At 42.5% G+C, this 13,763-nt stretch overlaps 1 protein-coding gene across 1 annotated transcript in view; it reads left to right on the top strand.

Moving 5' to 3' along the window:
* The window catches only part of TMC2 (transmembrane channel like 2), a 94,675-nt gene that overhangs the window by 55,683 nt on the left and 25,229 nt on the right, over positions 1-13,763 (top strand). The window contains exons 12-13 of the mRNA XM_061585568.1: positions 1,880-2,059; positions 10,361-10,510. Of these exons, the coding sequence (XP_061441552.1) occupies positions 1,880-2,059; positions 10,361-10,510 (330 nt within the window). The remainder of the gene's footprint in view (positions 1-1,879; positions 2,060-10,360; positions 10,511-13,763) is intronic.

Here is a 13,763-nt window from a genome sequence, read left to right as displayed (position 1 = left end):
GCAAAGTGTTTTCATTGGACACACCATGGAGTAGCAACAAGTTCTACCAACCAGTTTTGATTTCTGTGTAAAGCTGATTTTCACAGAGAAATGCACTGGAGCTGCATTCCCCCAGGTTTTGGAGTAAACAATGGGATTTGACTAGCCTCATGCATCTCTGGCCTAGCCAGAGATGCACTGAAGCCAGCAGAACTACAAGTGTGTCTCTATCCACAGTGTTGTTTCTACAGGAGGCGTTGCAAGCTGAAATCATTTGTTTAAAGCATTTACTTCAAGGAATGCATTTTTTAGGAAGCATCTCACTGCTGTTTGGTAAAGGAATGCTCCCATGCAATTCAAACATGTGCTTTAAGCTATCCGACTGTAATTAATTAGTTTCATTAGAAAGCACCAGAGCCTCAAACCTGATGACATACTACTTTATGTTGCTGTTGTTGTTACATTTATACCTTGCCTTTCTACAAAAATCTACCAACATTTTCAGAGCAGCGTTGTAACTATTAGTATCTCCCACACTGTATTGATGAAAAACTTGAAGCAAGTGCCAATACACTTTTATATATTTAGAAAATATATAAACTGCTTGATCAAAAAGCTCTCAGAGAAATGTACAAATAAAATGATAGATAAAACAGCAAAATCCAGAAACCAATTAAAAACAAATATACATAAAACCATCATTTAAAAGCAAATATAAAGCTTTTAAAACAAATATAGGTAACTAAATAATGTGTCTAGATAAGCTTGTTGAAACACACGTTTTCAGCAGGCATCTAAAACAATATTGTAATGGTGCCTGGATACTACTCCTTGGATACCATTTTTTTAACATATACAGAAATTCTGCAGCAATTCAGAGAACAAACAACTCCGCAGCTCTATGTTCGCCTGAGGGAGAGAAAGATGAAGCAGAAAAATCCATCCTGTAAATGCCCAGCAAGGTAGAAGTGTGCTTTTCCCTTCATGACTCTCTGAGAGAAAATATGAGACCCAAACACAGCCCAAGACATTTTGCCCTGAGATGATGCAGGAAATCACACCCCAAGGTTGTCCCTATGTTATTTTGGCACCTGAGGCAGAAAATCCTGCATGCATTTCTCTTCTCCGGCAGTAAAAAAATCTGACAATAATAAACTACAATAATGAGTAATTTGTACCCTTCCATGATACTCAAAATCACCTGCCTGAAGTGGCCATCTCACTCTACCTGATGGTGTGAGAGAACTATCCTCCACAGGAGGTCAAAGGCAGCCTTTCCCCACCTCACCCCGCCCCCCAAAAGTAGGATGGGCAAAGGAAATGCACTTTGCCATTTGGCAAAGTGAAGCAACTGCTTCAGGCAGTGGATGCTGGAGATTGGGGACTGGTGGCAAGGTACTAAAGGACAGAACTGAGTGTGTGAGAATACTTGACCAGGGCCCTCTAAGCTAGCCTTCTGCTCTCACCAATGGTGGAGGACGCAGTCCCATCACTACTGTTAAAATAAAATTCAACTGCCAGTCCAGCTGGCTTTTGAAAATGGAGTGTGGGGTGGTGGGGGTGCCATCCTGTCCTTTGCTTTGCCTCAGGCAGCAAAACGTGGGTAGCCATGGGAATGCAGGATGGTAGCAATCATCCCAGCATGATCTTGCACTCTAGCTCTTATTTAGTGAGCAATTTGTTTGCCTTTATCCATACATGAGCAGAACCTGGATATGATGCAGCAGGAAAGCTGAAGGACAGTGCTCATTTTCACTTCTGCATCATCTGTCTCACTTTCATACCATCAAAAATCCAGTGGCAATCTGCTCTAAGTGAAGCTCACTTAAGATCTTGTGTTGGCAGGTGTCTGCTCATTAACATTGTTCTGAAAAAAATCCTTTTTTTTCCTGTATGACAGGTTGAAATTGTTATGTCCTTGCTTGGAATGTTTTGCCCTCCACTGTTTGAAACCATTGCAAACTTAGAGGAGTATCACCCTCGCATTGGACTGAAATGGCAACTTGGACGTATTTTTGCACTCTTCCTTGGAAACCTATATACTTTCTTGTTGGCTTTAATGGATGATGTCAAAGACAAGGTGAGAAGTGAAAAAGAATATACATTTGTAAGTTCCAGAGGGGTAGCCGAGTTAGTCAGTAGCAGCAAAAACAAAGAGTTTTGTGGCACTTTAAAGACTAACATGTTAAGATTAATGCATTTGTTAGTCTTTAAGGTGCCCAAAGACTCTTTGCTGGATTTGATACACTAGTACTGGGGTCCCCAACATTGTACCCATGGGCACCACAACATCCTCAGACAGCCTCCTTGGTGCTCACCAAGACCCCTTCCTTCTCCCAGATTTTATTTTAAAAAATGAGTTTGGGGGGTATTTTTGTTATTGCTTTGGTTGTGGGGTTGCCTGCTCTTTTTTGTCTGTGTTTTATTTGTTTTTGGAGAGTATAGATGTTTTACCTGTTGGGGTCATGGTTCTGACCATTGCCAGTTTTTCTTGCATGAAATGGGTATTTTGTGCTGCTAAAAATTGCTTAGATTTCCAAATGTCCCCCTGCACTAGTATGCTCCTGATGTAGCTAGTGCCTTGCCTCTCATATAATAAAGTCCGATATTTCTGTGAGAGTCAACGTCTTCCTCTTAAACTGCTTTGCCAGCTTTGCTAGGAGAGGTACCATGACAGGAGAGAGAGAAGGTAATACACTGTGTTTATAGAGCTTGCAGCCTTTCATCTGGGAAACACACACACACCCCGTCACCCGTGCATGCCTTCCCATCGGGAACTACTGGGGAACCTGTGGCCCTTCAGGTGTTGTTTGAGTCAGTCCCAGTTAGGGATGGGCAAATCTGTTGATTTTGGTTCTCTCAGTTTCTCATTTTTCCAATCTTATATTCAGTTCTCTGCATTTCTGCAGCAATTTGTGATTTTTAAAAAATTTCTCCAGCATTTTAGTGCGAATTTCTCCTAATAAACACATTTATGTAGGTGGTTTTGACTAATGTACACATTTTGCAAGCCATTTTTATTTATTTATTTATTTATTTATTAGCCAAAGGTCTACAATAACTAAAAACAAATACAATTTAAAATACATCTTTTAAAAACAATCTAAAATACAATTTAAAAATTTAAAACAATATAGAACACATGCTAAAATGCCTGGGAGAAGAGGAAAGTCTTGACCTGGCGCTGAAAAGATAACAGTGTTGGCACCAGGCACACCTCGTCAGAAAGATCATTCCATAATTTGGGGGCCACCACTGAGAAGGCCCTCTCCCTTGTTGCCATTCTCCACTCCGAGGAGGGCCTTTGATCTTGAATGTAGTGTATGAGTGGGTTTGTATCGGGAGAGGCGTTCCATCAGGTATTGTGGTCCCAAGCCGTGTAAGGCTTTATAGGTCAAGCTCAGAAACATAAAGGCAGCCAGTGCAAGCGGGCCAGAATTGGTTTTATATGTTCGGACCGTCTGGTGCCTGTTACCAATCTGGCCGCTGCATTTTGCACAAGCTGCAGTTTCCGAACCGTCTTCAAAGGCAGCCCCACGTAGAGTGCATTGCAGTAATCTAATTTAGAGGTTACCAGAGCATGGACAACTGAAGCCAGGTTATCCCTGTCCAGATAGGGACGTAGTTGGGCCACCAACCGAAGTTGGTAGAAGGCACTCCGTGCCACTGAGGCTACCTGAGCCTCAAGTGACAGAGATGATTCTAGGAGAACCCCCAAGCTATGAACCTGCTCCTTCAGAGGGAGTGCAACCCCATCCAGGACAGGTTGGACATCCACCATCCAGTCAGAAGAACCACCCACTAGCAAATCTCAGTCTTGTCTGGATTCAGCCTCAGTTTATTAGCCCTCAGTCCATTGTCGCAGCCAGGCACCGGTTCAGCACATTGACAGCCTCACCTGAAGAAGATGAAAAGGAGAAATAGAGCTGCGTGTCATCAGCATACTGATGGCAACGCACTCCAAAGCTCCGGATGAGCGCACCCAACGGTTTCATGTAGATGTTGAACAGCATGGGGGACAGAACTGACCCCTGCGGAACCCCATACTGGAGAGTCCAGGGTGCCGAGCAATGTTCCCCAAGCACCACCTTCTGGAGGCAACCTGCCAAGTAGGAGTGGAACCACTGCAATGCAGTACCTCCCACTCCCAACTCAGCCAGTCTCCCCAGAAGGATACCATGCTCAATGGTATCGAAAGCTGCTGAGAGATCAAGGAGAATCAACAGAGTCACACTTCCCCTGTCTTTCTCCTGACAAAGGTCATCATACAGGGCGACCAAGGCTGTTTCTGTGCCAAAACCAGGCCTGAAACCCGACTGAAATGGATCCAGATAATCGGTCTCATCCAAGAGTGTCTGGAGCTGGCCCGCAACCACTCGTTCAAGGACCTTGCATATAATGCATTTTGCATGTTATTTTCACTCATATATTCATTTTTATGCACGCTTTCACCTAATATAAGCAATTTGTAAACATTATTTGGTTCACAAACTACATCATAATATTTGAATAAGTGCTAATTTCAAATGGCTGTGTTTCAGTTATACTGTTTTGGAAAGTGTGGATTTGATAGATTCAGCTTGAAATGCAAACTGAAATGAAATTCTTGCCCATTTCTAGTCCTAGCCAACTTGGCCAATTGTCAGGGATGATAGGAGTTGTAGTCCAGCAACACCTGGAGGGTCACAGCCTTCCTGCCCTGGATCACACCACTCCCCATTCTTACCTCACCCTGTTTCCATGTCTTAACGCCTGACCCAACACCTCACATTAGGGAAAGGCAGCAAAAGTGGCTATGCTTAACAGTCCTAGAAGCAATGGGTCAAGGATGAATGGAGCCATACAGAGGTAAGCAATAATACATGTTCCCACCATTTGCTAACCCATCCTTCTAGCTACATATAATATACAAGTTTCAAAGTTTCTAAATTCAAATGCGTACAAGAGGTAGCAAACATTCCTCTTTGGACACACAGTTGGACTCGTTATGTTGCTCAGTCATTCTAGCACAGCATCACAGCAGTACACAGTCATTATTGAAGGGTACCATTTTAAAATGTTTCTGTCAGTGCAAACAAATATAATACTGTTGTGAGTTTGGGGGGTTGAGATGGATAATTCCTATGAGTCCCCTTCCAGCCTCTGATTTGGAGACTTGCGCCTGGAGGGTGAGGAACTCTCTCTGCTGGTCAGATGAGTTTCTTTTGTTAATCTAATAGAGTGGCCAGGTGGGTTAATGGGTCTATCAGGTGCCCAGCAACTGGTGAATGGGCCAGGGAGATCCTTTTGTCATTGAAACTCTTCAGGAGAGCCTCTCCCCCCCCTCCTGGGCCGAGGAGAGGCTTGTGTTTTTAGTTGTTTCTGAGGAAGGCTGGGAACTGGAGGCAGGCAGAGAGACTGGCTCTCTGCACCATGGCTTTAGAATGCCTCCTGTAACCCTGATGGAAAAGCTGGATATTGGACTGCTGATACCTTGAACCCCTCCATCCTAAGCTCAGGTTGGAATGTGTGTAAATAAATAACCATATTTCATAAAGACACCACAGTCTCCGCTGACCTTCCCAAGGAAACCAAACCCAGGATGAGCACAGGGACCCCTGGAAATCTCACCGCTCGGAGATTTAGGTGGCGCGCAACAATACTGTTATATAAACATGGGTGTACGTTGAGTTTATTGATTGTGCTTTGGTAATATAGTAGCACATGTTTTTTTCTTATTATGAAAGAGACCTTCTTTCATACTCTCAAAGTTACTGGGGGTTTCATGGGTGGGTGTGGCCCCCACAACCCCACCTCCTTTGGGCCCTGCTTATGGAGAAAGGCAGAACTATTCATGTAATCTTTGTATTTTTGGTGTCAATTTATCTTCTTTGGGGGATGCCAAGTTAGTAGGGTGGTGTGAGAGAGAGAGTGATAGTTTTACTGCCAGGAACAAAGGGAGATGGTTGTGGGGGTTTCTGTCTCAGGTGCCAATGTAACTTGGCTGGCTTGGGGTATTATGGACCTTGACTTCCATGTACGGATATTATTTGCTACGCTGCCTCAAACCGCCCAGAGAGCTTCGGCTATGAGGCGGTATATAAATGTAATAAATAAATAAATAGCAACATGTCTTAGGCAAGTCCTGCATTCCCTGCTCTCCCAGCAGCTGATGTAGCCCATCCTACATGGCTCAGGAAGAACCTTTAGAGATGCTTTTTGGGGGTGCAGGTGGCTACAATGTGGTGAGGGGGGTAGTTCTGTGAACTTCCTTAAGGTGACTTATCGTAGGATTCAAGCCAACATTTATATTGCTTGCTAAATGCCATATTCCCTGTATTCTCTTTAATATGATGATGATGATAATGACACGCTGAAAATCTTACTGATATAGGATGAAGACAGGTGTAACATTTGAGAGCAATGTGGATGCTTTACAAGCGCCTTGCTACATGTAGTCCAAATGTCCCCTTGAACTCAGAAACAAAAAGATTCTTGAAGCTTGAAGCTGCAGATGGTGCTGAATGACTGACACCTGTGATGTTGTCACCAAGAAATCACCACCATCCAATCCCTGGAGCAGTTCTATGCTTTTAAAGAAGTGTTTCTAGGGTGTTTTATTAATGAATGTGAAAAATAAATAAATGCCTTAATGTGTATGTAGTACATTTTAAGCTTTTCAAAGGCAGACCTCTAGAAACAAATTCTGATGGAAATTGTCAAGGAGGCAGGTGGTGCAGTGGGCTGAAACAAAGTTGGAGCTACAACAGCAGCACTGTGGAAAATCTTGCGTATAAGTGTAAAAATTGTCTATTATCCAGATGAAGTAGTCCCTTGCTCCTGAATTAAAACCCACAGTAGATTCAGTCTGCGGAGACCCATGTTCAAAAATCTATTCACTGACGTAACTCACTGACTTCAGACCAATTACTATTTCTCAGCCTAATCTCCCCCATAGCAGTGGTGCAATTAGTTAATTTTAGACTCTGGACTTAATGGTCTTACAGGGGTGGGGTCTTACAATTATAATCACTTACTTCAATGTGTGGTAAGCTGATGTGTTTGGGGGGTCCTCCTGCTTATCTTACTGCATGGACCCCTGGAAGTCTGTCCCCAAATGCAGTCCTGATGGCACCACTGCCTCAGAAGGGTTGGTATAAAGACAAAATGTTATCAATAATTTTCTTATTCTACCCGCATGACAGTTGGTAAAAACCTTTGTGAGACAGAGCAAGTTGCTAAGATTTTCATAATGATCCAGGCTACTACCACACTGAACTACAGATTGCTGGGGGGGGGATTGATCCAAGTAGATAATACTACTTTGCATTTACATAATGCTTTCCAGATTCAGCACTTCACATAAATTAGCTCAGTGAAATCCTTACAACCACCCTATAAGTAAGCCAGCCCAATATTGTGCCCATTTTGCAGATAGGGGCCAGAGGCTCAGAGAGAGTTAATGGCTGTGGTGAGGTTCAAAGCAGCCTCTTAACCTTATGTTATACCAGCTCTTACTCTACATTTTGGATTGCCTTAGGAGAAAAGATCCAGACAGATCTGTCTGATCTAGAGCAGAAAATACAGCCAGAATGCACTGGAGATGAAATCAGTCAGTTAAAAATAGCCTTTGTTGAGTCTGCAATTACAAAAACTGTAGGCTGATGTAGAGGACTAGCTAAAGAGGAGCCCATGACTCCTGGAAGTGGCTAGTAGGGCTGAGCCACAGAAAAGACTGAGGGCAATGGAAAATAAATTTATAGTCCATCAAGCAAGGCAGGGAGGTGTAAGCAGCACCAAGCCCTTGTCAAATCTCCACTCCCATCTTCCTCTGTAGAAGCATTAACCAGCCCAAATCTGAATGCCCTGAATCTGAAATTGTACAATTTTAAAATTGTAATTGAGTTGGTAATTTTTTCTGTTTAGAAGTGTCCTTATGTTCATATTATGTTTATATATGTATAAAATGACTGGTGTTTTAATTTAGTTTTGTATTTTTTATCTCCTTAATTGTCTATATATGTTTCGGTTTTATACTTAAATTGCAAAGGCCATTGGCTGATGCAAATACATGTCTGTCTGTTTGTTTGTCTATCTATCTATCAGGCCCAAATAAAAGCATACTGCATTTCATTAAAAGATTCCTTGGAAGGTTTGTCTATCCACATTATATGTCAAATGAATAGTTAGGGAGAAGGAGGGAAGCTTCATGACAGCTAATTTACATGGCCTACCCAGCTCAGTGCTTCTCAACCTTTATGAGTACAGGATCCCCTTTGTAAGCTCAAAAATGTTCGTGACCCCTCCCCACTAACTGTAATTTTAGTCTCTGTTAATTGAAAAAACAGTGTGTGGTAAAAATCACATCTCCAAATACCCCTTTCCATAAAAAGCTCCCTGCAGACAGGAAGGTGTTGCTTTCTTTTCTTAATGCAAAGGTCCAATCAAATTGGTATCCTCCTCCCCACACACACACACAGCCTGAAGATATACAGTCCTGTCTCCCAACAGTTACAGTGTTAGACTAAGATCCAGGTTCAAATCCCCACCCAGCCATGAAGTCCACTGAGTGACCTTGGGCCAGACACAGTCTCTCAGCCTGACCTATCTCACAGAGTTGGTGTAAGGAGAAAATGGAAAGAGGGGAGACCATGTGCACCATCTTGAGCAACTTGGAGGAAAGGTGGGATATAAATGCAATAATAAATAAATAAATAAATACATTTCAGCTGCAAAATGTGGAACCGAGACTCAGCCAATCTGCTGAGCTTTTTAAAAATAAATAAATAAATAAATAAATAAATAATAATAATAATAATAATAATAATAATAATAATAATAATAATAATAATAATAATAATAATAATAATAATAATAAAGAAGCAGCAATGTGGTAGTGGTGGGGATGCAAGATTGTGAAGACAAAAGGGTGAATAGATTGAGGAGGGCGTTTAGTGCTTCTAGGCCTTGGGATGATTATCAGAACTGATCACTTGGTTAGCATGCACTTGGAGAATGGGAGTAGAGCAGAAGACAGATCAGCACATGAATGCACACAAACACACCTGCCCCTCCTGCAAGCATCTGCAGGTGTGTATGCATTTGGGCACGTGGGAGGGAGGAAGCCCTCAAGTGCCGCAGCGCCTTGGAGAGAGAAACTGGGGGGCGGAGTGTAGGTGGAAGAAAGAGGGAAAGGTGACACACACAGTTAGCTTCCGCAATGCAGGGCAAGCAAGTCCTGAGCTTCCTCACTGCTCCTTGGCTCTGTCTGGGCCAAAGGAGAGAACTGGGCAGCCTCACAAATAAGAATAATTTTTAAAAGGAGGTGGCAACGAAGAAGGAGCCAAGAAAGGCAGGCAGGCTGGCTGTCAGAAAGGAAGGGGGGAAGCAGCATTTCCTTGTAGCCTTACTGCTTTTTGCTTCAAGAAAAGCCCTCTCCTCGTTCTGAGCAAGGGCGTCGTCAGCAGTGGCAGTGCGAGGAGCCAGTAGCCAGTCATAATAATCCCCTCTTCTTCCTGGTAGCTCCACCCTCAGCCTCCTTCGGCATCTGCCACATGTTTTATAGGCAGATGCCTGCCCTCGGCATGCCTGAAAGATGCTCTGGTGCTTCAGCAAAAGTCCTCCCCTCTCATTTGGAACAAGGGGAAGGTGTCATCTACAGCAGCAGTGGAGAGCAGACAGCATCCAGGGAGTGAAAACTTTTTAAAAAAAGAATAATTCATTTCTTTACTGTTTGCAACCCCCTCTGGATTACTTTGCTGCTCCCCTACGGGTTACAGCCCCCAGGTTGGGAACCACTGGCCTAGCTCTTACAATGTTACAAAATCTACCCCAAAGTAAGAGAAAGGATTATTAAGACTTGCAGCTCTCAGGTTTAGTACAGTGCTGTACAGACCTGGTCAATTCTTCAAAAGCTTACTGAGATATAAACTATTGTGGAACTCCACTCTAACTATAGCAGGTGAATCAAAGGATTAAAAACAAACAAACAAAGGCTTAGGGGCGAAGCTCAACAGACCTGATGTGTTCAGAATACGAACACTTGTGTACTCCTGACATCAGCCTTTACTTCTCGTCTCTGCCACACCACTAATGCCCAAATTTCCAATTTAGGAGAGCTAGCTGATTTTCATTCTCATCAATAGCCAATGCCATTGGACTGCCTTGTCCACCACTCTGATATACTTTCAAATGATAATCCATAGCATATGCTTTCCAGGTGGCTTACCCTGGATGATACAGCTTTAAGATCCCTGTTGTTTTTCAAGTTCTTGCTTTTTTCATCTAAATGTTGAATCATGGATGTTTGAGTTACTGTAATGAGGATTGGTGGTTAGGCCTAGCATACATTTTAGGAAACTTAACTTAGATTATTTTAATACAAATATGTCTTCTATTGTAGCTGGGTGAAGAAGGCAAGATCAGAAACATAACATACTGGACCATCCTCAACTACCATAATTCATCTACAGGGAATGGTACTGTTCCTGTCCCTCCTATGGATCCAGCAGATGTGCCTCGAGGTCCTTGCTGGGAAACAACTGTAGGAATAGTAAGTGCTTCCATGAGATTCCATTTTACAGTGCCTCAGACAGGGCTGCTAGCATGAGCCCTATTAAAGCAGGTTCAGAGCTATACCATCAGTCAACATGAATTGTATTGTACAGCCATGGCACCTCTGTATCATTTTGCAGCCTGACCTCATAGAGCAGGTGTGGGGAACCTTTGGCCCTCTAGATGTCGCTGAACTACAGCTCCCATCATCCTGGTCATTGGCCATGCTTGCTGGGGCTGATGGGACTTGTAGTTCAGCAACATATAGAGGGCCAAAGGTTCCCCACACTTGTCATAGAGGACTGTGCAACTTCCTCAAAAGACTAAGGACTCTAAATACATAATCAAGTAGTATTTTTTTCCTACGTTCTTACTCTGTGATTCCACAACAGAAATTCAGGAGGAAATAAGGGTTGCAAAACATGATAAGCCAAACTGTGGCTTACGGGCACCACACAAAGATGCAGACTTCCAGAGAGGAGCTTGCAGCTTTTTTGCTCCATCCCTGTCTTATTTACTCCCATGCCACACTGAGATAAGCGAACGTTTGGTTTAGCGTGTCATCCGAACCCAGGCTCATGATTAAATTCTCTCCTTACTAACCACAAGCTGTAGCCAAGAACAGTGACCAGGTCATTGTCACAAGGTTGCTAGCTAGAATATGGTCCAAGCTGAAATGTTCCTTCTCCTGAGCAGAGCAATCATTTTAAAGGACCTACGAGTCTCAGTGATTGCATGACTGTTCTTTCTTTACCAGGTCAAGTGCCAGTGCAGAAAGGCTATCCTAAGGTAAATCTGTCACAATAAATAATTAAAACAGTATTAGAATCAAAATCAAACTTCATGACTCAGCCTGTACAATAGGTGAACTCTATATCACTGTCTCCTGCAGGAGCAAAAGAGTAACTGCCTTATCAGTAATCTCCCTTCTTAATTATCAGTGTAGTTAAAATCTGGTATTTCTTTAACAGCAGCATTTAGGGCCCAAACTTATCTAAATGGTGACTCCTAAGACTACTGTAAAGCAAGAACTTCTCTCCCACAGGGCCAGCCCAAGTTATTTTACTATCTGAGATGAAGCAGCAAATCGATCCGTACCTCAGTCCAAATGTGTATACCAAGGCTGGCTAATTTATTTTGGAAAATCTCACAGGCACAGCATCTCTATGGAAGTAAAATACAACAATGATAAATCAAATAACCCCTCAGAGCAGCTGCCTCACTCTGCCTGATGGTAGGGCCTACCGGTAGCCTCTTTCATCTTGTTCCTACGGAGCCAAAGTGCTCACTGTTCATCCCCACCCCACCTTTTACCCTATGCAGCTGAAATAGGGTTGCCATATTGCCCAGTTAGCTCAGTTTTACCCGGATTCTAGCCATGCTACCTGGTGGCTGCTTAGCCCATTAGATTGCCCAGATTCCCGGCTTTCATTAAAAAAGAATCAAGTCTCAAGCCCTTGTGGATCTAGAGATACAAGGCAAAATGTAGAGGCAGTTTTCTGCCCATTTTGTGAGAAATCAACCTAGTTCTGCCTTCCATTGTTCTTAGCCAGTGAGGGACACCACAGCTCTCCTGGGAAAATGAAGAATTTTAGTGTGTCTGCCTGATACATATGAAGAAACTACACATGCTCACTGGATCAGCACATGCAGCTCCATCCCTTATCCATAGACTTTCTGATTGAGTCAGCAAGGAGAAGCAGCCTTCACCTCAATTGCCTCTGTGTCTCAGGGTATGCGTCTTAAGTGGTGAATGCAATGGGAGTGTCTGCCTGCCATCCTGGAGGAGGGAATAAAGGAGTTTGAATCCAGCAAGTGCTCCCTTCTCTGAACAAATGCAAGATATAAAAACAAACCTCTCTGTAGAAAAGGCTGAGGTATTAGCATTTGCATTTTTCAGCCCAGCCCCCACCATATTAAATGGTGTTATTCCCAAGTAAAGTTGAGTTGGACTGCAGCCTCACTCACCCTGTTGCCTGGCAGCGCCTCTGTCTAGCAATTCAGAAAAGACTAAAATGTATTTTTAATACATATCCTTCTTCAAAATGACTGGCAGGCATCTCCTCACCAAAGATCACCCTACTTCATTTCCTCCCCAGGGATGGATGTGTGTATATGTGTATGAGTACATATATACACACACGTACATATATACACACAGAGACGTATTCAGTGCATTGGGAGGGTGTAACCTTTTCTCCCTGTAAGATTAATAGGAATGGTTCCTCGCCTTAATAGGAATGAAACAGCTGCCCTGTCTAATGCCAGCACATCTTGCCAGGTCTCTAGTATTTATTGCATTAAAAAAAAAGGTGTAAGCACTCAAGTCTCCATCAAGTTCCAGCCTGTATCATAGAAGGCTGTGTTTCCCCTCTCTCTGATCTGGTTTGTGAGAATCAGTGTACTAAAGACATTTCTCACATGCTCAGACACTACTCTCTTTAGATAAGATGATTGACTGAACTGATAATATTGAAATCTTGATTTCTATCTGTGTTACAAGTTATAGTGGTGTGTTCATTTCACATTTCCTAATTGTTGGTACAGACAACCTCTCAGTCACAATATTGCTTTTAATTGATGCTTTGCGAGCTTTTTATGCTGGATTTTTATACTGCTGCATTGACTTGTTTTATGTTTGTTTCTGTTTTGTGTTTTTATATTGATTGTGTATTTGTATTGTTTTTATTATGCTTGTAAGCTGCCATTAGCTCTGTTTTTAACAGTGGTAGGGCAGGATATAAATTCTCTTAATAAATAAGGGTAGAAACACTGTTCTGCCAGTTCCAGTGCATCACCACTAGGAATCCTCTCCGTTTTATGTTTTGTTTTTAAGTGTGGCCCCCTGGTAGTTGTTAATGATCCAATTCGTTTTTCCTCCAATAGCTTTTCATTTTTCTGATCTCCTCCGATATTTTTTTTTGCTTTGCACAGAATTGTTGATATTATAATTTCTATTTATTCACGAGATTCCACTGGAATCAATCTTTATTCTAAACTCAGTCATGATTGCCTGTTTACATTCGTTTTCAAGTGCACTGCAGAATAGGTGAAGGCAAGTCAGTATCTTTCCTCCTGCTGCTTACAATCAACACTTCATTCCCCCCTCCTGCTTTTTATCTGTCAGTTACAATCAACACTTCATTGATGTCAGTGAAAAGGAATACACATTTGAAAAGCTCACCTAGAATGTAGATCGATAAAAGTATCACTTACACTATGGATGATTTCAAAGCAAAATTTTTTTTAAA

This window comes from Rhineura floridana, chromosome 10 (genome assembly GCF_030035675.1).
Source record: "Rhineura floridana isolate rRhiFlo1 chromosome 10, rRhiFlo1.hap2, whole genome shotgun sequence".
In the NCBI taxonomy this organism is placed as follows: domain Eukaryota; kingdom Metazoa; phylum Chordata; class Lepidosauria; order Squamata; family Rhineuridae; genus Rhineura; species Rhineura floridana.
This window is presented reverse-complemented; position numbering and strand designations above follow the sequence as displayed.